At 41.0% G+C, this 25,317-nt stretch overlaps 2 protein-coding genes across 2 annotated transcripts; one reads left to right on the top strand and one right to left on the bottom strand.

The window, feature by feature from the left end:
• Positions 1-2,204: 2,204 nt before the first annotated feature.
• On the bottom strand, positions 2,205-13,333 carry riok1 (RIO kinase 1 (yeast)). Its single transcript, XM_014188363.3, has 17 exons — positions 13,185-13,333; positions 12,005-12,212; positions 11,658-11,748; positions 10,740-10,809; positions 10,586-10,628; positions 8,583-8,675; positions 8,152-8,264; positions 7,613-7,693; positions 6,378-6,464; positions 5,786-5,923; positions 5,198-5,301; positions 4,586-4,692; positions 4,346-4,411; positions 4,095-4,214; positions 3,799-3,852; positions 3,415-3,528; positions 2,205-2,826 (listed from the first exon to the last, which is right to left on the bottom strand). Exons 1-17 carry the CDS (start codon positions 13,238-13,240, stop codon positions 2,716-2,718), a joined length of 1,656 nt encoding a protein of 551 aa, XP_014043838.3. The 5' UTR covers positions 13,241-13,333; the 3' UTR covers positions 2,205-2,715.
• Positions 13,334-19,033: 5,700 nt separating this feature from the next.
• Positions 19,034-20,715, top strand: lyrm4a (LYR motif containing 4 a). Its single transcript, XM_014188368.1, has 3 exons — positions 19,034-19,165; positions 19,859-19,979; positions 20,357-20,715. The coding sequence occupies exons 1-3, from the start codon at positions 19,080-19,082 to the stop codon at positions 20,426-20,428; spliced, it is 279 nt and encodes a 92-aa protein (XP_014043843.1). The 5' UTR covers positions 19,034-19,079; the 3' UTR covers positions 20,429-20,715.
• The last annotated feature ends 4,602 nt before the right edge of the window (positions 20,716-25,317 follow it).

Raw genomic sequence — 25,317 nt, forward strand, 5'->3', positions numbered from 1 at the left:
AGACAGTGTTCCCTTAAAGACCTCTTAAGAATCTGCCCCTTTTTCAATTTTTGCCTAAAATGACATACCCAAATCTAACTGCCTGTAGCTCAGGCCTTGAAGCAAGGATACGCATATTATTGGTACCATTTGAAAGGAAACACTTTGAAGTTTGTGGAAATGTGAAATTAATGTAGGAGAATATAGCGCAATAGATCTGGTAAAAGGTAATACAAAGAAAAAACAAACTTTTGTACCGTCTTTGAAATGCAAGAGAAAGGCCATAATGTATTATTCCTGCCCAGCTGTAATTTAGATTTTGGCTACTAGATTGCGGCAGTATATGTGCAACATTTTAGACTGATCCAATGATGAACCATTGCATTTCTGTTAATTTGTCTATCAAGACTGTCCAGATATGCCTAATCTGTTTAACTTTTCATGTTCAAAAGTGTGCACTCTCCTCAAACAATAGCATGGTATTCTTTCACTGTAATAGCTACTGTAAATTGGACAAACAATAATTTAAGCTTTCTGCCAATATCAGATGTCTATGGCCTGGGAAATATTCTTGTTACTTACCTCATGCTAATCACATTAGCTCAACCGTCCCAAAGAAGTTAAGAAAACCCTGAATTAAAGTGCATATTTAGATAATCTGACTTTCATATTGAAATAGTTTCAAATTATACATTTTCCAAACTCAATTAACCTTGGTTAAAAGTTATCTTTCCTCAGATTGATAGCATGTATACTTGCATGCGAAATACCATAAGGACTGAGGTGAAGGGGTCACACAGGGTGTGCGTACGTACACCTTACCAACTGCGCCCAAACAGGAAATACAGGGCATGAGTGTACAGGAGGTGGTTATATGTCACCAGTACATAGTGGAGGGAGCCGTCAGCCAAAAAGTTATACTTTTTAGTCATCAAGACTGTTCTATCTAGGTGCTTTATGGCAAACTTAAGTCAACTTTTTGGATGAGATGGGTTCTATTGTGTCCAGCGAAAACCAATTACTGCTTTCCACAGAAAGAACCTCATACCATGGTGAAAGTGTGATGGTTTGCTGCCTGGACGACTTGCCTTAATAGAAGGAACCATGAATTCTGCATCAGAGAATTCTACAGGAGAATGTCAGGCCATCCGTCTGTGAGTTGAAGCGCAGCAAAACAAGTCTAGATGAAAATTGTTAAAAAGCAACAAATTTGAAGTTTTGAGATGTGGCAGGACTTGAAATGAGGGGTTCATGCTTGACAACTGAGTTAAAGCAGTTCTGCATTGGACAGTGGGCCAAAATTCCTCCCCAGCGATGTGAGAGACCAGTCAACAACTACAGGAAGCTTTTGGTGGCAGGTAGCCTAGTGGTTAGAGCGTTGGGCCAGTAACCGAAAGGTTGCTAGATCGAATCCCCGAGCTGATAAGGTAAAAATGTGTCGTTCTGCCCCTGAACAAGGCAGTTAACCCACTGTTCCTAGACCGTCATTGTAAATAAGAATTTGTTCTTAACTTGCCTAGTTGAAAAAGTTAAATTGTTTAAGGGGGCAATTAGGTGTTGCATAACAAATTTAATTAGTACCATTTATAAACTCAGGTTCCCTTTATCTAATATCAGGTTTTGCTTGAAGATCTGACAACTTTCAGTATCAAAAATAGAGAAATCAGAAAAGGGGCAAATACATTTTCACGGCTCTGTACAACGCATTTTACATTTTCACGGCTCTGTACAACGCATTTTGCATTTTCACGGCTCTGTACAACGCATTTTGCACAAAAGTAATTGCTCGAAGCATTGGAGACGCCACACAATGGTTAGACAAACATTGTGTCAAATCAGTTGTGGGGCCTGAGAGGAATTATGTTGATAAGATGCACCATGACACTCAAGCCCTGTATGGTGAGAATTTACATCAGAATAGGCAAGTGGTAATAACACCTGAAATAAAATGTTCATAGAAATATAAAAAAAATGTATGTCACTTTGTGCTTATAGCATGTTGTATTCACAGAAGTGTGGCCACTACAATGAATTAGGTCATTTCAGTGTTCCATCGTCATTTCTGCTAATATAAAGTTAACGTGACAAAATGCCATTATGTAATGTCACGCTACAGTATAACAACTGGGCACGTTGCACTTCTTGGATTCAAATACAATTTTCCCTATGGGGATAAAAATCAGTCAAATTAAGTATTTCATGTTAAATAAAATATACACTACAAACACGAGGTAAATAATGTTTAATTATTTCCATCCCTATAAAATGTGAGGACTGGCTAGCTGCAAGACACAATTTTCATGTGGTTATTTTGGTTTCCAAATGATGAGCTTTAGTACAGACCATTAGGAGCATCTGCCCTGCAAGCTGTTGTAGTAACTGTACATATAAGAGCCTTGAAACCTCTTTAGTAAAATGTTAAGGTAAAGTACAACTTCATTTAGACTTATATGTATTTATCATTTTTTTTTTTTTACATTTAATTGAACTGCTTTTATATAGCGATTATCATAAAACACTAAAGCATTGTGCGTGACACCTGACATCGGCAACAATATTTTTCCCCACATGTCATGTCTTTTCGTGTGGCTTAATACCACACTTCTGTTCACCAGTTTCACTACAGTGTTACTGAAGGCCAGTGTGTGTTGAGCACGGAGGTTTTCATCAGTTCATAAAGTCACTGGGATAAAAGTTCATGTTTAGGTCTGATGTATTCCCGATTACTGGGTCTACTCATTTGCCTTTCTTCATCTTTGAAACCCTCTCCTTTCTCTTCTTCACGTGTTTCGGTGTTTTGTTTTTTCTCTTTTCCCTCTGGGCCTCCTTGGCCAGTTTCTTCATCTCCTAAGAAACAGGTTTGGGTATAGAATGTTAGATTAAAACAAACAGGTTTGGGTATAGAATGTTAGATTAAAACAAACAGGTTTGGGTATAGAATGTTAGATTAAAACAAACAGGTTTGGGTATAGAGTGTTAGATTAAAACAAACAGGTTTGGGTATAGAGTGTTAGATTAAAACAAACAGGTTTGGGTATAAAATGTTAGATTAAAACAAACAGGTTTGGATATAGAATGTTAGATTAAAACAAACAGGTTTGGGTATAGAGTGTTACATTAAAACATTGATGTAATTTTAGGTAACTTAAATTCAGACTGAAAGATATCCAAATAGTTTGGGATATTTGCAGAACATGCTCCAGATTTAGTTTTGTATAGGCCATGTAATAACCTAAAAGTAGTGTGCACAGTTGCAGGGTTACAATAACCACAAGGTGCTCACTCCCTCTGGTCAGTTTTGTAATTTCCTTATTTATTCATACCTCCAATGCAATACGATTAAAAAAATAAAACAAATAATGTATCTGCTGATAGCAGTTAAATATTGCAAGATTACTTGACAAATTCACCTTCACAGCCTTAATAGAAACATACCTTCTTGTCAATCTGAGACTCCTCTCCCACAGACTCCTGTTTGCCACCATCCTCATCTTCATCCTCTGAACTTGAGCTCTCCTCCACATCACAGTCCTGCAGCAGGGCAGGTACCTACAAATGGAGGGACGAATTAACAGTCAACAATTAAACATTTACAACAATCATACTTACCATTCCTCAACTCATGCAGGGTCATGGTAAAAATATTCACAACCACACATTACTTTATTCTCAATAGAAGCCATTATTAAAAGCTGTTTATTTCAGTTGACAGTCGCCACAGAAAGCCATACCTCTACAAAATATCAACCTCTCTTTAATGGACACGTAACCTTTGCTGCTAATTCACAAGGGAAAATGGTGGCATTGAGTATGACTTACTGTCTGAACTCCAGACAGATCCTTCTTCAGGCCCGTCACTGTCTGGTAGAGGATCTATATCAGAAAGAGATCACAGCCATTAACACGGAAGAGCCAGATTAATAACCACACAGTGTAGGGGTTGGATCAATCACATTGCTACTGAAAAGTAAACAATAAATATCAGGAAGTAGAGAAACCTGTAATTGTGCATACGTTAAAGTGAACCATGAGTTAGGGGGTTGTTGACAAAGTCGACTACTTTGGTATCGGAATGGTGTGTTTGAGCGGTTACGTCAGGGTTTTAGTCAACTCACGTTGTCATTCTGCATGTTGCGTGAGGACTCGTCGTCTTTCATGTTTGTCATGGCATCCACGTCACGTTCGTAGTGGCTCACTTCTGTAAGTGTGCGTGGGATGTACGCGTTCTTAAACACCTGTCACAGTTCAACAATAAACCAAAACAGAGAGAACGTTAGAATATCGTGGAAGAGCCCAAAAACATTTCACCACGGTTATCCGATCTTATATATATATTTTTTAATAAAATAAATAAATCTGCCTGTACCTCCTCATTCACACTATCCTGATTGGACCTCTCCTCTGCTGTCCTCTCGGAAGCAATGTCCATCGCCTACAATGAGAAGAGAGCCATCATGAACACAGGCATATCAAATGGCCACGCTCGCCAAGTACTGAGCGCCCACAGTGCAACTTTTGACTTGACAAAACGACGGCATAAGGTTATGATTCAATCGTGTAGATAAGCAAGCTTCACATCAACTGAAACATGTCCCCCCCCCCCCACCTTTTCCAAGTAGAGGTTGATGTTGCTGCTGGTGATGGAGGGATCGGTGACAAACTCAAAGAGCTCGCGCAACGTCATCGCCGCTACACCTCGCTTCAGGAAAAAGTCTGAGGGACATGGGACCAAATCTCATTGAGCCTTTCATTCTAACGCAGAGCCTCATACTTCAACAGAAACAATAGGCACTGGACACTCCTAGTATATGGACTGCCTCCTGTCCTATAACCTGTCTACATTAACCTCTACGTTTCACATATTATTACGTGCATGTCAGGTTGGAGTGACGGCAATCTCAGATCAAATGTAGCTACATTTGACGATATTAAACGAAACAGAACTTTCATACATGTTTTGTTGCGAAAACCTTCTAGAATAATATGGCTAAAGGACGCTTTTGTCAAATGATCAAGAAAGAATCTGCGCTACAGTAATGCAATGCTCTATTACCCACAAGCATTAAGGCTGTGGTTGATTGACAATGTCACAGAGCGCTGATCTAGGATCAGGTCTCCCCCTAGCCATATGTATTATGACGGTAAAAAGGCTAAACTGATCCGGTATCAGAACTCTTTCTCTAGTGACTATGTGAATACGGGCCTGGGCCACACGTACCGTTGACATTGGTACAGTCTTTGCGCAGGAACTCCAGAGCGTGGGGGTGGTCGTGCTCCACAGACTGGGACACGTCGATGATGTAGGCGTCGCCGTCGTTGTACCTTGAAAGATAAGCAATAATATATTTTTTTAAAAGACATTAAAATTAATACAATTGAATGCATCAATTTAGTCAACCCCAGTATCTGACAAAATTGCACTTGCAGCGAATGGAACTTCCATAATTGCACCAATGGAAGGGTTTTTACTTAAAGGCACAAATCAGTAATATTCCCTGTCGTTCAATTCAAATGGTAATTTCAATGTATGACATTTTACATTTTAGTCATTTAGCAGACGCTCTTATCCAGAGCGACTTACAGTAGAGTGCATACATTTTATTACATTTTTTTTTTTTTAAGTACTGGTCCCCCGTGGGAATCGAACCCACAACCCTGGCGTTGCAAGCGCCATGCTCTACCAACTGAGCTACAGTATGACACAACACCATTGATTCTCTATGAATATATAACGAAGAAGAAACACCTTATGAATATAACTAATAAGCTTAGTTCACACACGTCAAGATAACAAGAGGGAACTTACAGCATGTTGAACTCACTGAGGTCTGAATGGACCAGCCGGGCCTCCTGATACATAACCCTCATGTTGTGTATCACCTGGAGGTACAGCTCACGGGCTTTGGACTCGGACAGGGAAGCGTTCTTCAACAGAGGAGCAGGCCTGGGACCAGAGATACGGATTAAAACAGATCTTTAAAGCCCGGAGAAGCATCCACGTTTATCAATTTTCTATAGTAAACGTGGATTTGTGTGCAGACCTGTGTAGAATGTATCTCAAACACCACACACACTCCTATAACACAGCAGCAAAAACAACAATGTTCAACATTGACATAGTCAAAGTATCAAAAAACATAGCCTTACCAGAAGTTCCAGAACAAACCCCCTATTGAACCTATTTGCTCTCAATTCATCACATTAGCAATGACTACAGTTGAATAAGTTAATTGTCCTTTTTGAGAGAATTGATTTGGACCACAACTTCACTACACACATACAAGCTAGATAGAACCAGAACTTACACATAGAACTAGGAAACAACCTTTAAGCCAGACATACAAACCGGTATATAATATTGACATGTTAAAACAGAAACGAAGCCTGATCATCCTTACATGTCATCCTTGCCGATGAAACTCATAAGGAGCACGTGGCTACGCAGCATGATTGGCTCCGGACTCGGGATGCCGGCCGTCTGCAACCTGGAGACAGGCAGTAGGGAGAGACAAGCAAAAACGCAAGGTCGTATTCTTTCGTGCACACCGCAGAGTGTTGCAACAAACGTAAAACCGCCGTTTCTTATTGGACAAGTCCAAGTAGTCCCTCCCTTTTTCAGTCAGTTTTCAAAACCAATTAAAATTTGTTAATTTAGGGTCAAAAGGTTATTCATTGACAAGCGTAGGCTTGTACCATTTGGTGCCAAGTAGTTACCCAATGGTGTTGAATTATTTGACGTTCCAGAAGGTATCTAGTATAGGTTCTTAACCATTTACACTAAATTAAAATGTTTCTTTACAGAAGGAATATGAAAAGTACATGCATAAGCATGGTAGCAATTGAAACAGTTTGGAGATTATGGAAAAATTATTAGACCAAATTTGAGGACAACAGTTCACTGAATTCAAACATTACACTTGATTTTATGCGCATTTTACATTTACTGTACTTTTCGCTGCATTTGTTGATAGCGAAATCTGAAAATCCTCTGGATACCTTCAGTAACATGAGAAAATTCCTGGACAATGTGTTGCAGGTGCAACATAAGACAAGAGAATGACAAGGGTTTGACACAGAGGACTAACTGGTGTCTCCAAGTGGACACACACACACCTCTCCAAAGTGTGCATATTTCCTAAGAATACTGAACAATATAAAAGCAACATGTAAAAAAATAAAAATAAAGTGTTGATCCCATGTTTCATGAGCTGAAATAAAAGATGACAAAGTCCATATGCATACATTCTTTTTTTATCTTTCAAAATACATAAAATACATAAAGTATCTTTCAAAATACAGTATTTCCCTCACTCAGACAAAACATTTTGCAAAAGCCCAATTATAGAGGGAGGGACAGGCGCAACTACTCATCGCACACAGTGCTCAAGTTCAGATTGTCTGTCAGTCAAAACCCATACAGAGCTGTGAAGCGCAGTCTGAGCTCTGACGTCATGTACAGCATGTTACTGTACAGCCACTGTGTTCCAATTTAGGCTCTTATTAGTGCCCAAATCTGACATTTTCAACCAGTATACAGGTATGAGTGTAAAGGGGTAAATACCACCTTAAACCGGGCGTAAAATAAAGCATAACCAAGGTTACTTTTGCCATGGCTCATCTTGGGGATGCTCACCTGATGAGGTTTCTCATCTCCTTCTCGGCCCAGGTTCGCACCATCTTCCTGGGGTTTCCTTTACAGTAGCCATGGCGGAACCTGGAGGGCAGACGACAGACTTCATCAGCTTTAAACATGGCTGATGCAATCCAAGTCTACTGTACGCTAGGGATGGGGGTGAGTACTCGATTAGTTTCTATTGGATTAATAAATCGCATACAGGTACTCAATATAAAATTGCAATTATTTAGCAGGTTACATTCCTAAGCACTGACAAAATCAACTAACGTGTGTTTGTAGAGTAGTTAAAGTGCAGCAAAAAAATTAAAAATGTTCTGCTTTCAGCCTTATTTCACATTTTAAAACTAACATACGAGTACTCAAATATTTTTCAATGCGAGTAAATCCAACACAGAATCTTTCAAATGCCCATTCCTACGGTACACAACAGACTGCACCAAATGGGTTAGTTCCACATTGACCCCTTCTGAAATACGGTTACTTTTAGGTCTTGGTTTTACAACACCATCTTAGACAAGCCAGGAAATGCTGTTCACCTGAATTCTCCACTAACATATTTGTCACGGTCCTTGAACAGTAAGATGGAGGTCTTGTAGATCTTGATGGCTCTGCTCTCACCATTGGCAGTGGTTGCGTGGTAAACATTTGCCTGTTGGTAAAAAGCACTTTGAAATAATGAAACTGAATATGCCAGTCATAGGACGATAAGTTGCCCACAATTTTTTTTATAAATATAACTAGGCAAGTCGGTTAAGAACAAATTATTATTTACAATGACGGCCTACCCCAGCCAAACCCTGACGACGCTGGGCCAATTGTGCACCGCCCTATAGGGACTCCTGATCACGGCCGGGTTGTGATACAGCCCGGGATCTGCAGTGCCTTATCCCGCTGTGCTACTCGGGGAGGCCTGAGTGTTCCACAGTGGTGGATACGTTTACCTCATGACGTTGTGGGATCAACTTGCCTCTTTGCCTGTGCTGATGCATCCATTGATCTCTGAAATGACACCCCTGCTGAGCATCTTAAACAGAATCATTCTCGTCCGCGGGTCCAACACCTTTCAAACAATACAAGGAAATAAATTACAGAAAATCAACAGTGAACTCAGGCTTACGCTTACACTGAAATCAGGTACGAAATCCAAACAGAATGCCATCACCATATAAAATAACATGTCATTTTCATCTCTGATTTAATACTATTGATTCAATAGGTTTTTCCCCCCCCCCATCAATCTACACACAATACGCCATAATGACAAACCAAAAACAGGTTAAGAAATGTTTACTAATTTACTAAAAATAAAAAATAGAAATATCACATTTGCATAATTATTCAGACCCTTTACTCAGAACTTTGTTGAAGCACCTTTGGCAGCAAATACAATCTTAAGTCTTCTTGGGTATGACGCTACAAGCTTGGCACATGTATTTGGGGAGTTTCTCCCATTCCTCTCTGCAGATCCTCTCAAGCTCTGTCAGGTTGGATAGGGAGCGTTGCTGCACAGCTATTTTCAGGGTCTCTCCAGAGATGTTAGATCTGGTTCAAGTCCAGGTTCTGGCTGGGCCACTCAAGGACATTCAGAGACTTGTCTCGAAACCACTCCTGCGTTGTCTTGGCTGTGTTCTTAGGGTCATTGTCCTGTTGGAAGGTGAACCTTCACCCCAGTCTGAGGTCCTGAGCGCTCTGTAGCAGGTTTTCATCAAGGATCTCTCTGTATTTGGCTCCATTCAGCTTTGCCTCAATCCTGACTAGTCTCCCAGTCCCTACCTCTGAAAAACACCCCCACAGCATGATGCTGCCACCACCATGCTTCACCGTAGGGATGGTGCCAGGTTTCCTCCAGACGTGACACTTGGCATTCAGGTCAAAGAGTTCAATTCTTGGTTTCATCAGACCAGAGAATCTTGTTTCTCATTGTCGGAGTCCTTTAGGTGCATTTTGGCAAACTCCAAGCAGGCTGTCATGTGCCTTTTACTGAGGAGTGGTTTCCATCTGGCCACTCTACCATTAAGCCCTGATTGGTGGAGTCCTGCAGAGATGGTTGTCCTTCTGGAAGTTTCTCCCGTCTCCACAGAGGAACTCTAGAGCTCTGTCAAGAGTGACCATCGGCTTCTTGGTCACCTCCCTGAACAAGACCCTTGTCACCAGATTGCTCAGTTTGGCCGGGTGGTCAGCTCTAAGAAGAGTCTTGGTGGTTCCAAAATTCTTCCATTTAAGAATGATGGAGGCCGCTGTGTTCTTGGGGACCTTCAATGCTTCAGAATGTTTTGGTACCCTTCCCCAGATCTGTGCCTCGACACAATCATGTCTTGGTGCTCTACGAACAATTCCTTTGACCTCATCGCTTGGTTTCTGCTCTGACATGCACTGTCAACTGTGGGACCTTAGACAGGCGGGTGCCTTTCCAAATCATGTCCAATCAATTGAATTTACCACAGGTGGACTCCAATCAAGTTGAAGAAACAGCTCAAGGATGATCAATGGAAACAGGATGCACCTGAGCTTAATTTCGAGTCTCATAACAAAGGTTCTGAATACTTATGTAAATAAGGTATCTTTTTATATATATATATATATATATATATATATATATATATATATATATATAAAAACTTTTAAAATGTCATCCTGAAATATAGGTGAAGCATGTCAAAGACAAAATGACAGATACATTTGAAAAAAAAAAAAAAAAAACATTTAACTTTGTCATTATGGGGTACTTTGTGTAGATTGATGAGGGGGAAAATGATTTTATAAATTTTTGAATAAGGCTGTAACATAACAAAATGTGGAAAAAGTCAAGGGGTCTGAATACTTCCCGAAGGCACTGTATGCATGTATTTACGTGTAAAATATGTATTTGTGTAAAATATATCACACACACACACACACACACACACACACACACACACACACACACACTATAAAACTCCAACGGGAATAAAACTATTTTTAAAAGCACACCTGCTCAACTGTAGCCCGATCAGATTTGTCTTTCACTCGAAACCTAGCGGAAGTAACCACAACAGCCAACAAAATTATTTTTATACGCTAACAGAATTCAAAGTACTCTTTATTCCAAGCAGTGCAATGTCATGTTCAGTGACAGGTTACGTACGTGTCAGCATTTTGTTGTTTCTGCATCACGGTCACTTTGTTGATCACAGAGTCAGCATAGTTGAGCTTATCTACAGTAAAACAAAATAACACATTCAGCGCTCTATACAGTTAATTCTCACATTGTATTATCCATCTACCCAGCTAAAATACTTAGTGCTGAGCGATTGGTGCTTTGAGGACGGTTCGATTCCGGTTCGATTATCAAAAAGAAATACCACGGTTTGCGATTACTTGGGTTGAATGCTGTAACGCAGAATAAAACAATTAATAAAAGTCCCATGACAGTATTAACCATAATTTATCCACATTACTTTAATAAAATATTTCAGTTGTTGTGTATATTATTTGATTACTTTTATTATTTCACTCCAAGTCATCTCTATAGAGCTACTGCCTATGCTGTCTGACGAAAATCACTATTTTGTAGTAATTTGTAAGTCGCTCTGGATAAGAACGTCTGCTAAATGACGTAAATGTAAATAAGGCATGCTGAACACCAACTATCAATCACTTTCATCATTTCAGGTAGAGACATAGAGAGCAGCTGTTGCTTAGCGACATGACCTCACAATCGCGCATGCTTGTCGTCTTTTCTGTCGCAGGCGTAAAAGAAACAGACCGTACAAGTAGATGTGCAATGGATTATGGTCATTGTAGTTAATTACTATGTTTTAAGCACAAAATATGTAGATTATTGGCATGTTGGAAACTACAATTCCCTACTACGGCGCACAGTTCAGGGTGGATCTTGATTTATCTCTACAGAAACTGAAATGTGCTCATTGAGCTCAGAAAGAAATACAGAACGAAATTGAATTAAAATAATTGAACAGTCATCAATTAGTTGTTTAAAAAAATGAAAAATTGCCAAAATTTCACTTAATCGCTCAGCACTAAAAATTCTACTTGAACTCACCTAAATTAATTTTGTGTTCAAATTTCCTCAGAGCTTTGTCAGTGGGGGTTGACAGTTTCTGTGATTTGTTACTAAGATTTTGTTTATTTGCCTGAAAAAAAAACAACAAAAAAAACAGATGACATCAGTTTGCTTCATCGTCTCAAATACCCAATATTGGCTCCTGCTATGGGAGCAGATTATTATCAACCTCCACTAGCACATGTACATTTTGAAATAATGATTGATTTGCTGATAGTCTATAAAGTTCAGTTTTGGGCTGCCTGGGACTCAACACCACACCAGCCTGGGACATGGCCCAGAATAGGACGAAGATGTGGAGATCTATGTCGAGGTTCTGAACTTACCTGGTGATTCATTCCTGTTCTATTAGCCATGTATCTTTTTGTCAAGTCCCCAGTCTCATTCCAGTCCCAATCATCCTCCTCATCTTCCTCCTCCTCTTCTTCCTCTTCATCATATTCACACAAATCATGATATGGTGTGTCCAGGCTAACTCCACTGACCTGGCCCTCTATCGCAAGCATCTCCTCAGCTGGAAGGGTGATGGCAACACTATTTAAAAGAAACATAGCTAGTGGTCAGGCTCCGTACATTGAGACACTGACAGAAAGGAAACAAATAATTGACTTGGCTAGCTACATGAACAAAGGGAGAGTGCTGTTTGTCTTGAGTCATTACATACGTTCCTTGAATAAGCTCTGCTAGATTTGCCATGCTAAATGCAATGTAAAGAGACATGGGCTACCTTGTTTTATACTAGCTAGCCAGCCCAAAGGCCGGCAGATGGCGATATTCTGGCGCATGATTGTGGGAATTTGTGTTTCATAAGGAAAGTATACATATTTTCACTTTTTTTTTTCAGCCTTCTCGCCATTAAATTGAGTTAGGGAGGAAATCAACGCAAATTGTAACCTGAATGGAGAATGTTATGTACGAACCGGTCCACAAGTGGGTATGAATGTATAAGCTGGCTGCGTAGAACAATATCGCCATCTGCCGGCATTTTGGATACTAACTAGCACTTGAGTAGGCACAGAACACGGGCACAACTCCACTAGGGTTTTAATTTACTTCACTAGGCAAGTCAGTTAAGAACAAATTCTTATTTACACTGACAGCCAAACCCGGACTACGCTGGGCCAATTGTACGCCGCCCTATGGGACTCCCAATCACCACGGTTGTGATACAGTTAGCTGGTTAAACGACGGTTGTGATACAGTTAGCTGGTTAAACGACGGTTGTGATACAGTTAGCTGGTTAAAGTAGCTAGCTAGAGCATTTAGTCAAAACTCATGTTGTGAAATACAAATTCAACACGCTTTAAAAACAAAACATATCCAATAAGTTGTTCAAACAATGAAATAGCTAAATAATTAGCTATAGCTAGCTATATGCCTGTGTTGTTGGTAGCTAGCGTTAGCTAGAAAACGTTAATGACAATGCCACGCATGCTAGCAACAACAAACAAGGAGATAAGTACGACTAGCAGTAAAGGGATACAAATAAAGGATACTTGTCGACACCTGTTTGATTCCTCCGCATCATCAAACTGTCCTGGTACAATCTGGGCCATGGACATTTCAATTCAGTATTTCACTCCAATGTGAGTCGCAACTCGTGTAAGAAGTTCGTCTGTTTCTACACACTTCCTTCTATTTTTCTAATTCTTCGGTGAGGTTTAACAGCGGTTGGCATCCAATAAATGTTGCATTACCGCCACCTGCTAGACTGGAGTATAACTACCTTATACTTTGCTTGAAAAAATACCCTACCATTTAACACTACACTCACCAAAACAAAAAAAAATAACACCACCCTACTCCACTATTCAAATATATTAGTCCTGCCTCAGTCCAATAACCTGAAAGGATGAGACACCACCCCTTAATACACCCTGTGACTCTTCTGATGTCAAGTCTCGCACACCCAAATACTTCTCTGCAGCTGCCACCACGACCTCAATATTCTGCGACTATTCGGGAACTCTGACATTTCTGACTTGCTATCTCATTGAAAGTGGAACGCATTATGCATATAACTACAACCAGTTAGCAAGTCGGACATGTAGACATTTAAATCTAACTGAAGGTGTACAGGTTTTTCGGGTAGTAGAGGGAATTTTGGTTAGTGTTTCTTGTTTTTGGTAATTAGTATGAATGTTTTCAACTAAAACAGCTTTTGTTTTTTTCTGATGTTTTTTTTTTTTTTTTGCTACCTCATACAGTAGGTGGTGGCAATACACCTTATGAGTGTAGTCTGCTTACAAATCTAAAAAAATATGTCCAAAATGTCAGAGTTTCCTCGTTCGGACTGGCACATGAATATGGCATTACCCCTGGTTGAATGCAGGGTGCATTTTCAGGAAGTAGCATTAGCCACTGTAGCATGGTGGTGGAAAATTGTGTTTTATTAAGACAGTATGCATATTTCTTCCTTTTTGTTGTTGTTGGGCAGCACGCCATTAAAGTTAATTAAGGAGGAAAGCGATGGCTTTGCAGCCTGAATGGAGGATGTTTTATGTAAGAACCGGTCACTGGGGGACACTAGTGTATTACCGGCTAGGCACAAGCCCAGACGATAGTGGGGACCCATAGCGCCCACAATGACCCAACACACCTCAAAGCTGTGTAAGGGCTATTTGACCAAGAAGGAGAGTGATGGAGTGCTGCATCAGTAGACCTGGCCTCCACAATCACCATACCTCAACCCAATTGAGATGATTTGGGATGAGTTGACCGCAGAGTGAAGGAAAAGCAGCCAACAAGTGCTCAGCATATGTGGGAACTCCTTCAAGACTGTTGGGAATGCATTCCAGGTGAAGCTGGTTGAGAGAATGCCAAGAGTGTGCAAAGCTGTCATCAAGGCAAAGGGTGGCTACTTAAAATAATTTGTTTAACACTTTTTTGGTTACTACATGATTCCATATGTGTTATTTCATAGTTTTGATGTCTTCACTATTATTTTACAATGAAGAAAATATTTTAAAAATAAAGAAAGACCAATGAATGAGTAGGTGTGTCCAAACTTTTGAATGGTACTGTATATATATATAATTGTTTTTCTTTCTTTAAAACAACAATACAGTACACAGACAATACAAATGGCCGCTCCCGTCAATGGGTGCTCTGGTCAGTGGGTGCTCTGGTCAGTGGGTGCTCTGGTCACTGGGTGCTCTGGCCAGTGGGTGCTCCGGTCAGTGGGTGCTCCGGTCAGTGGGTGCTCCGGTCAGTGGGTCGCCCCAAAAGGGATTTTCCAAGGGCGGGAAAAACCAAGCTCTGCCTGACGCCCGGGCAGGCATGGAAGCGAGCGCACCTATAACTACCAGGACCAGCACACACACCGCTTACAGCACGAAACCAAACCACAAAACATAAATAACGAAACGCAAAACATAAAATAATCACATCCCCCACCCTCACCCCTGATTGGAGGACCTCGAACATTTATACTGTACATTTGTGTATATAATTATTCCAACACTTATCAATTCCACCCTTCAGACAGCCACAGATCAACCCATCTTTCCCAATGAATCATCATTTTTATTTTATTTAACCTTAATTTAACTAGGCAAGTCAGTTAAGAACAAATTCTTATTTACAATGACGGCCTACCGAAAGGCTCCTGCGGGAACGGAGGCTGGGATTAAAATAAATAAATAACATAAATATAGGACAAAACACACATCATGACAAGAGAGACAACACAACACTACATAAAGAGAGACCAGAGACAACAACATAGCATGGCAACAACACAATATGACAACAACATGGTAGAAACACAACATGGTAGCAGCACAAAACATGGTACAAACATTATTGGGCACAGACAACAGCACAAAGGGCAAGAAGGTAGAAACATTAATACATCACGCAAAGCAGCCACAACTGTCAGTAAGAGTGTCCATGATTGAGTCTTTGAATGAAGAGATTGAGATAAAACTGTCCAGTTTGAGTGTTTGTTGCAGCTCGTTCCAGTCGCTAGCTGCAGCGAACTGAAAAGACAAGCGACCCAGGGATGTGTTTGCTTTGGGGACCTTTAACAGAATGTGACTGGCAGAACAGGTGTTGTATGTGGAGGATGAGGGCTGCAGTAGATATCTCAGATAGGGGGGAGTGAGGCCTAAGATGGTTTTATAAATAAGCATCAACCAGTGGGTCTTGCGACGGGTATACAAAGATGACCAGTTTACAGAGGAGTATAGAGTGCAGTGATGTGTCCTATAAGGAGCATTGGTGGCAAATCTGATGGCCGAATGGTAAAGAACATCTAGTCACTCAAGAGCACCCTTACCTGCTGATCTATAAATGATGTCTCCATAATCTAGCATGGGTAGGATGGTCATCTGAATTAGGGTTAGTTTGGCAGCTGGGGTGAAAGAGGAGCAATTACGATAGAGGAAATTAACTTTAGCCTGCAGCTTTGATATGTGCTGAGAGAAGGACAGTGTACTGTCTAGCCATACTCCCAAGTACTTGTATGAGGTGACTACCTCAAGCTCTAAACCCTCAGAGGTAGTAATCCCACCTGTGGCATTCTTCTTACAAAACCACATTACCTTTGCTTTGGAGGTGTTCAGAACAAGGTTAAGGGTAGAGAAAGCTTGTTGAACACTAAGAAAGCTTTGTTGTAGAGCATTTAACAGAAAATCCGGGGAGGGGCCAGCTGAGTATAAGACTGTATCATCCGCATATAAATGGATGAGAGAGCTTTATTGTTGATGTAAATTGAGAAGAACGTGGGGCCTAGGATTGAGCCTTGGGGTACTCCATTGGTGACAAGTAGTGGCTGAGACAGCAGATTTTCTGACTTTATACACTGCCATCTTGGAGAAAGGTAGTTAGCAAACCAGGCCAAAGACCCCTCAGAGACACCAATACTCCTTAGCCGGCCCACCAGAATGGAATGGTCTACCGTATCAAAAGCTTTGGCCAAGTCAATAAAAATAGCAGCACAATATTGCTTAGAATCAAGGGCAATGGTGACATTATTGAGGACCTTTAAGGTTGCAGTGACTCATCCATAACCTGAGCGGAAACCAGATTGCATACCAGAGATAATACTATAGACATCAAGAAAACCAGTCAGTTGATTATTGACAAGTTTTCCAACACTTTTGATAAACAGGGCAAAATAGAAATAGGCCTATAACAGTTAGGATCAGCTTGATCTCCCCTTTTAAATAATGGACAAACCGTGGCTGCCTTCCAAGCAATGGGAACCTCCCCAGAAAGAAGAGACAGATTAAAAAGGTTGGAGGTAGGCTTGAGTCTAAACCATCTGACCCAGATGGTTTTTTGGGGTCATGTTTCAGGAGCTCCTCTAGCACCTCAGACTCAGTGACTGCCTGCAGGGAGAAACTTTGTCGCGGGGCAGGGGAAAAAGAGGGAGAAGCATCGGGGATAGTCGCATTAGAAGGGGTGGGAGATGAGGAAATGTTGGACGGGCAAGGAGGCATGGCTGAGTCACATAGGAATCCTGACTTAATGAAGTGGTGATTAAAGAGCTCAGCCATGTGCTTCTTGTCAGTAACAACCACATCATCAACTTTAAGGGACATTGGCAGCTGTGAGGAGGAGGGTTTATTCTCCAGGTCTTTAACCGTTTTCTAGAACTTCTTGGGGTTAGACCCACAGAGAGAGAACTGCTCCACAAAGTAACTAACTTTGGCCTTACGGATAGCCTGAGTGCACTTATTTCTCATTTTCCTGAACGAGAGCCTGAGTGTAAGTGTGCCGAACCTTTCCTCAAATGTAATTCTTGAGGTGGAGTAACTCTGCAAGATCACGGTCGAACCAGGGGCTGTCCAGGGCAGACAGTGAACAGATCGCCAGGTGGAATCCAAGCAGCAGTGCAGCAGGCAATGGGAGTAGGTGTCACACCAACTTGGGAGAAGCTTTTATTTCTGGAGGCAGATTTCTTGTGGAAAATGCCAGTGGATGGTCTTTGAACAGCAGGAGGGGGTTTCAAGGCTTCTGGATCTGGATGGGGTAGCCTGCCATTTGTTGGGCTCAAAGGCTTCGACACCTCTCACTTCACACATCGTTGCTAATTGAAGTTGTAACTTTTTGTCCTAGCAAAGCTTGGTAACCTGAGCATTCAGTCCTTATTAAGTAAAATATATAATTGTAATGTATTTTTCTTCTTGGCTTTTGAAAGTTAAAAATAATTTGTTCAGACTAAGCATTACTCACTCAGCTCCAGGTTGGATGGGGTTTTCAGGTCTCTGCTTGTTTGCCAGAGCATTTGATGTATAGTTTGGGAATACTAATCCTTGAATTTAGGAAGCCTTCCAAGTAATTCCATCCAAAATCAGGTTGTAGGTTTGGAGTTTCGATTTGGAGTGAAGGTTATGTTGTTTAGGGTAGCATCCTGTATATGTCCTGGTGACATAGTGAAGGTTGTGTTGTTTAGGGTAGCATCCTGTATATGTCCATCCCCCAAAAATCTAAGTTTGTCTAACTCTAAATCTGTCCTCCCAATTCATCTCTCCATTCTCCCATGGTGTCTCACTAGGGACTTGAACCTCCCAATTCATCCCTCCATTCTCCCATGGTGTCTCACTAGGGACTTGAACCTCTCCCAATTCATCCCTCCATTCTCCCATGGTGTCTCACTAGGGACTTGAACCTCTCCCAATTCATCCCTCCATTCTCCCATGGTGCCTCACTAGGGACTTGAACCTCTCCCAATTCATCCCTCCATTATCCCATGGTGTCACACTAGGGACTTGAACCTACCCATCTGCAACATTTTACCCAAGAGCACAATGATTTTTCCTATTGACTGACTGTGGTCCATCAAATCCCCCAGCAATACAGTTTGCAGGTCCAACAGCACCCTGACATTATGGCATAACAGCCATTCCTGGACCAGACTCCAAAAACAAGCCACTGATGGACAGTACTAAAAGAGATGCTCTATTGATTCTGTTTCTGTATTCTCCAGAGACTCCACTGGTCTGACTGTTGAAGACCTCATATACTGAGCATTCTTTTTGTAGTGAGAATGTTATTTAATAGCATAAATTGAAAATAATGAATTGATGCATCAATGGTTGTTTTGTATATCAGTTCATAAACCCGATGCCATGGTATTGGGACATAAAAAAAATCTGTTCCCAACTATCTCGAATTTTACGTGGCATAGTTGTCACGCCTCTTCACCTTAAGTGAAACTGATACGATACATTTTGCGATTTATATTAGTCATTTTAAACCATTTGTGATTTTTAATTGGTGGCAGACAAACTAATTCATTCCTTTCTCTTTTGAGAAACGTCCTGTCGGGTACTTCTCAAAACCGATTGGAGGAGAAGGTCAGAGGGGCAGGACATCTGACTTTATTATCCAATGGGTTTTGAGAAGGAGGCGAGGAGTCAAGGGAACGCAATCATAGTGCTTACATTAACCAACATGGCGGCATGCAGCAGAACGCAGGTGATCTCCTTGTACAGGATGCTTATAAAAGAGAGCAAGAAATTCCCCTCTTACAATTACAGGTAAGGGATTTAATGTAGTTCACTGGTCGCAGTTATATGTGTTCAATCTAATGTTGATATAGCTAGCTTACAGTAAGTTCGAAATGTCTTTCACAACGTCGTTAGCCAGTCGTTAACATTTCCATTGCTAGAAGTTGTGGAAAGCACAACTTCTTAGTGTGAATTTCTAGTACCACCTTTTTATATAATATATATACTTTTAAAAAATGGTATTGTGCTGTAACGTTACAGGTAGCTAGCTAACTAGTTGTTTTAATGAGGTGTAACGTTGCTAGCTAGCTCACTCTAGCGAAAGTAGTGAACGTATTCAAACAAAACACTTTGGGGTTTGCAAAGATCTGACACCAATGATATGACAGTTAACTATCTAGTGGTTGCCCTGACAGGATCTAGCTATGTGGACCAAGCAATTAAACTAACCTCGATAAACTACTAGTGGTCGCAGTTTTGCCTGTCTTTCCACTTGCATAAGTCAAGATCGGAACAACAGCGTCCGCATGAGCCCTCTCAAGGCTATAATCAAATGTAGGTATGAGTCGCATGATTTTATACTGCACAAAAAAAAGGCTGCAAGGCGAGCATACAGTAGGCTTTTCTTTATTACCGTCTGAATTGTTTGTTGAATTGCAATGTAAGTAACATTTCTCCTGCAGATTTAAGATGTATTTACTTTTTGCTCCTACCTTCTTTCAGAACATATGCCCTGCGCAGGGTAAAGGATAGCTTCAGGGAGAATCTCCATGTTGACAACCCAAAAACTCTGGATATGCTGCTCAACCAGGCCAGAGAGAACCTTGCAGTCATCAGGAGACAGGTGAGTGACTCTTCAGTAGTGTTGATTTACATGTGCATATTATGGATGTTAATTGTTAGTAGAATAGCCTATTCAAATATTCAGTTAGGCAATGCCTTGTGGATTGTGAAATAGTAGCTTATCAATATTCAGAAGAAATTGTCTCAAACGCAAGGGTTCAGTGAGTACAAAAACATTTCTCTACCTGACGATGGCCCAACGGATGCTTTTGTTGCCTCTAAATTAAATAGCATAAAAAAAAAAGTTAAATCTAATTTGAGTGCAGGCCTTACACAAATCCATCTACTCCAGTCCATACAACCAACTACAGGCTATAAAAAGAAAGAAAACACCTGTGCATTCTCATGTAGACACTGATTGTTCTCTTTCTATTGCAGGTGTCCATTGGCCAAATGTACACTGCTCAGAGGACCATTGTGGAGGAAACTGGAGTGCACAGGGACCTCTGAGTTTGTAGTGGTGGTGTTGTTGATTGTTGTTATCATAGGATGTCTTGGACCACATTTTGGACAGTTAGTCATGTTTTGCTATGGTAACAGCACTGAGGAAAGGCTTTACTCCCAGAAAGCACTTCCACCAGACAACATTTCTCTGATGTATTGAAATGTATGACCTCTTTTTAAAACTCTTAACTCATGTTATCATTTATATGTATTTGTAACAGCTTGTAGTGATATGTAATACCCTTTTGTTGCAATGATGGCAGCATCTCAATTAAACAGTAATATATGAAGTATGTGGTTTTTAGAGTTTGGTTGGATGTTTTTATAATACTATTTAATAATTTCACATGATTTACTCTCAATGTTTAAATTTCACTAGTTCTGGTGTCTAAGCCACAGATTCTTATAAATTCGTGCTCTGCTTGTTGAGTCAAGCCTTGACAATCACAGAAGACACCGTTTGTCTATGTACTATGCAGATGTTTAACTTGTGCAGAAAATATTTTTCCAACCCGCTGTTGAAGCTCAGATTAGAGAAACTAATTCACGACTGAACAGGTGATAAACATGAGCGCAAATCTGGCCAAGTGGCTGAAAAATTAAGCGGATATCAATGAATATAAAATGTATTATTAGCTTTGTATCTAATAAAATAACTAAAGCTTAAAGGGGTAATCTACGTTTCAAACACCAATGTGTCACAGCTGAGGGATGGGACTTGAGAAATCGAACCACTCTCAAATTCATAGACGGGGCTATGGAGGCAAGGACTGACCATTCATGAAATGAAAGTTTGTAAACAGACACTGTATAGCTTCAGAACATGATGCGGTAAGACGGTTGAACTAAACACATTGGGCATTTATAAATATTCTTCAAGAATCAATGGCAACAGTAGGTCACTTGCTGATTGTCCCTTTTAATAATACATTTTAACGTGACAAATTTATAAATATGGAACTGATAGACTCTGACAAGAACTGCCGTAAAGCGCTCAACCCTTGCCGTATTCGTCAGTGTGTTATTGTTTTGTTCTCACAGAAATTACTACAAATAAATGGGAGAGTGCTCTGAGATATTCAGGTAAGGCACAATGAATGTGAACCTCTCCTACCAGATACATTTTCCCTATCCATCACAAGCAGTGGGGGCTGCTGAGGGGAGGACGGCACGAATGGAATGGCATTGATACCTTTCCACTAATACCACTCCAGCCATTACCACATGCCCATCCCCAATTAAGGTGCCACCAACCTCCTGGGATTTACAAGTACATCTTGTGTATCCGGAAATGTCTGCTATAAATGACTAGTCGTGGCTTCACCCGCATGCAGTACTAATTTCCATTTCATACATTATGATCTTTCAGCAGATATACCAGGCGGTGGAAATTAAAGCTTATATCATGTAGAACTCACGAGGGTCTTCCCTAAAGGTGCAATCTGTAAGATTTTCTGCTGCTCGTTGGTCATTTCAACTATGCTGAGCAAAAATATAAACAGAACATATGAGGAAATCAGTCAATTGAAATAAATTCATCAGGTCCAAATCTATGGATTTCACATGACTGGGAATACAGATACAGTGAGAGAAAAAAGTATTTGATCCCCTGCTGATTTTGTACGTTTGCCCACTGACAAAGAAATTGTCACTCTATAATTTTAATGTTAGGTTTATTTGAACAGTGAGAGACAGAATAACAACAAAAATATCCAGAAAAACGCATGTCAAAAATATTATAAAATGAGGGAAATTTTTATTTTTTTGCATTTTAATGAGGGAAATAAGTATTTGACCCCCTCTCAATCAGAAAGATTTCTGGCTCCCAGGTGTCTTTTATACAGGTAACGAGCTGAGATTAGGAGCACACTCTTAAAGGGAGTGCTCCTAATCTCAGTTTGTTACCTGTATAAAAGACACCTGTCCACAGAAGCAATCAATCAATCAGATTCCAAACTCTCCACCATGGCCAAGACCAAAGAGCTCTCCAAAGATGTCAGGGACAATATCTTTGGTGGATGGATTATCTTGGCAAATGAGAAATGCTCACTAATAGGGATGTAAACAAATTTCTGCACAACATTTGAGAGAAATAAGCCTTTTGTGCGTATGGAACATTTCTGGGATCTTTTATTTCAGCTCATGAAACATGGGGCCAACACAACATGTGTTTAGATTTTTTTGCTCAATGTAATTGAAGCTCCTTCATATTTTATTCATGTGGATACATTGATTGGTATTTTTTTTTATGTGTATTTTTTTTATTACCATCGCATCACATTTTAGGGCTCCCGAGTGGCGCAGCGGTCTAAGGCACTGCATCTCAGCGCAAGAGGCGTCACTACAGTCCCTGGTTCGATTCCAGGCTGTATCACATGTGGCCGTGATTTGGAGTTTCATAGGACAGCGCACAATTGACCAAGCATCGTCCGGGTTTGGCCGGGGTAGGCCGTCATTGTACATAAGAATATGTTATTAACTGACTTGCCTAGTTTAATAACGTTTTTTTTTTAAAGAAGCTTTTAAACAAATGTGTAACTTCAACTGCAGAGTCTCTGCACCTTAGAACACATGCACTCACACACATCACAACTGCTGCTACAAGACTCGTATTTACTATTGCTAAATACTGCACAATTTAAACACTTGCCCCCCAATCCCCCCTTCCCCAAAATGTGTAATTATTAGACTATAAATTGTGTATTCTACTGAGCCATTTACTTTACGTTCATATTGTTATCTTTTATTATTTCTTATTGTTGATGCATTGTCGAGAAGGAACCTGCAAGCTAGCATTTGGTTGGACAGTGTATCCGGTACATACGACTAATAAAACTTGAAACTGATGTTTCAGAATAAATGTTGCTCTCATGAAATGTAATTCCTTGACCACTACAGATCTTACGTATGGGACATCTCATCAAATGCACATTTCTGTTGGCAGGCCAGGGCCACGTTTGGTTGCCAAACATTCTCGAACGTAGCAGATAGAAATGCTGTCAATAGAGATCATGTGATTCCTTATACTACATGCAAGAGAGATGTAGAGGTGAATCCAGGCCCTACAGTGCCTAGCTCCACTCCTATTCCCCAGGCGCTATCTTTTGATGACTTCTGTAATCATAATAGCCTTGGTTTCATGCATGTTAACATTAGAAGCCTCCTCCCTAAGTTTGTTTTATTCACTGCTTTAGCACACTCTGCCAACCCGGATGTCCTAGCCGTGTCTGAATCCTGGCTTAGGAAGTCCACCAAAAACTCTGAAAACTCTTCATCCCTAACTACAACATTTTCAGACCAGATAGAACGGCCAAAGGGGGCGGTGTTGCAATCTACTGCAGAGATAGCCTGCAGAGTTCTGTCCTACTATCCAGGTCTGTACCCAAACAATTTGAACTTCTACTTTAAAAAAAACATCTCTCTAAAAACAAGTCTCTCACTGCTGCCGCCTGCTATAGACCACCCTCTGCCCCCAGCTGTGCTCTGGACACCATATGTGAACTGATTGCCCCCCATCTATCTTCAGAGCTCGTGCTGCTAGGTGACCTAAACTGGGACATGCTTAACACCCCAGCCATCCTACAATCCAAGCTTGATGCCCTCAATCTCACACAAATTATCAATGAACCTACCAGGTACCACCCCAAAGCCGTAAACACGGGCACCCTCATAGATATCATCCTAACCAACTTGCCCTCTAAATACACCTCTGCTGTTTTCAACCAAGATCTCAGCGATCACTGCCTCATTGCCTGCATCCGTAATGGGTCCGCGGTCAAACGACCTCCACTCATCACTGTCAAACGCTCCCTGAAACACTTCAGCAAGCAAGCCTTTCTCATCGACCTGGCCTGGGTATCCTGGAAAGATATTGACCTCATCCCGTCAGTAGAGGATGCCTGGTTATTTTTTTTAAATGCCTTCCTCACCATCTTAAATAAGCATGCCCCATTCAAGAAAGTTAGAACCAGGAACAGATATAGCCCTTGGTTCTCTCCAGACCTGACTGCCCTTAACCAACACAAAAACATCCTGTGGCGTTCTGCATTAGCATCGAACAGCCCCTGTGATATGCAACTTTTCAGGGAAGTTAGAAACCAATATACACAGGCAGTTAGAAAAGCCAAGGCTAGCTTTTCCACGCAGAAATTAGCTTCCTGTAACACAAACTCAAAAAAGTTCTGGGACACTGTAAAGTCCATGGAGAATAAGAACACCTCCTCCCAGCTGCCCACTGCACTGAGGATAGGAAACTCTGTCGCCACCGATAAATCCACTATAATTGAGAATTTCAATAAGCATTTTTCTACGGCTGGCCATGCTTTCCATCTGGCTACTCCTACTCCGGTCAACAGCACTGCACCCCCCACAGCTACTCGCCCAAGCCTTCCCCATTTCTCCTTCTCCCAAATCCAGTCAGCTGATGTTCTGAAAGAGCGGCAAAATCTGGACCCCTACAAATCAGCCGGGCTAGACAATCTGGACCCTTTCTTTCTAAAATGATCTGCAGAAATTGTTGCAACCCCTATTACTAGCCTGTTCAACCTCTCTTTCGTGTCGTCTGAGATTCCCAAAGATTGGAAAGCAGCTGCTGTCATCCCCCTCTTCAAAGGGGGGGACACTCTTCACCCAAACTGCTACAGACCTATATCTATCCTACCCTGCCTTTATAAGGTCTTCGAAAGCCAAGTCAACAAACAGATTACCGACCATTTCGAATCCCACCGCACCTTCTCCGCTATGCAATCTGGTTTCAGAGCTGGTCATGGGTGCACCTCAGCCACGCTCAAGGTCCTAAACGATATCGTAACCGCCATCGATAAGAAACAATACTGTGCTGCCGTATTCATTGACCTGGCCAAGGCTTTCGACTTTGTCAATCACCACATCCTCAT

The sequence above is a fragment of the Salmo salar genome, chromosome 03 (assembly GCF_965601325.2).
Source record: "Salmo salar chromosome 03, fSalSal1, whole genome shotgun sequence".
Lineage (NCBI taxonomy): Eukaryota > Metazoa > Chordata > Actinopteri > Salmoniformes > Salmonidae > Salmo > Salmo salar.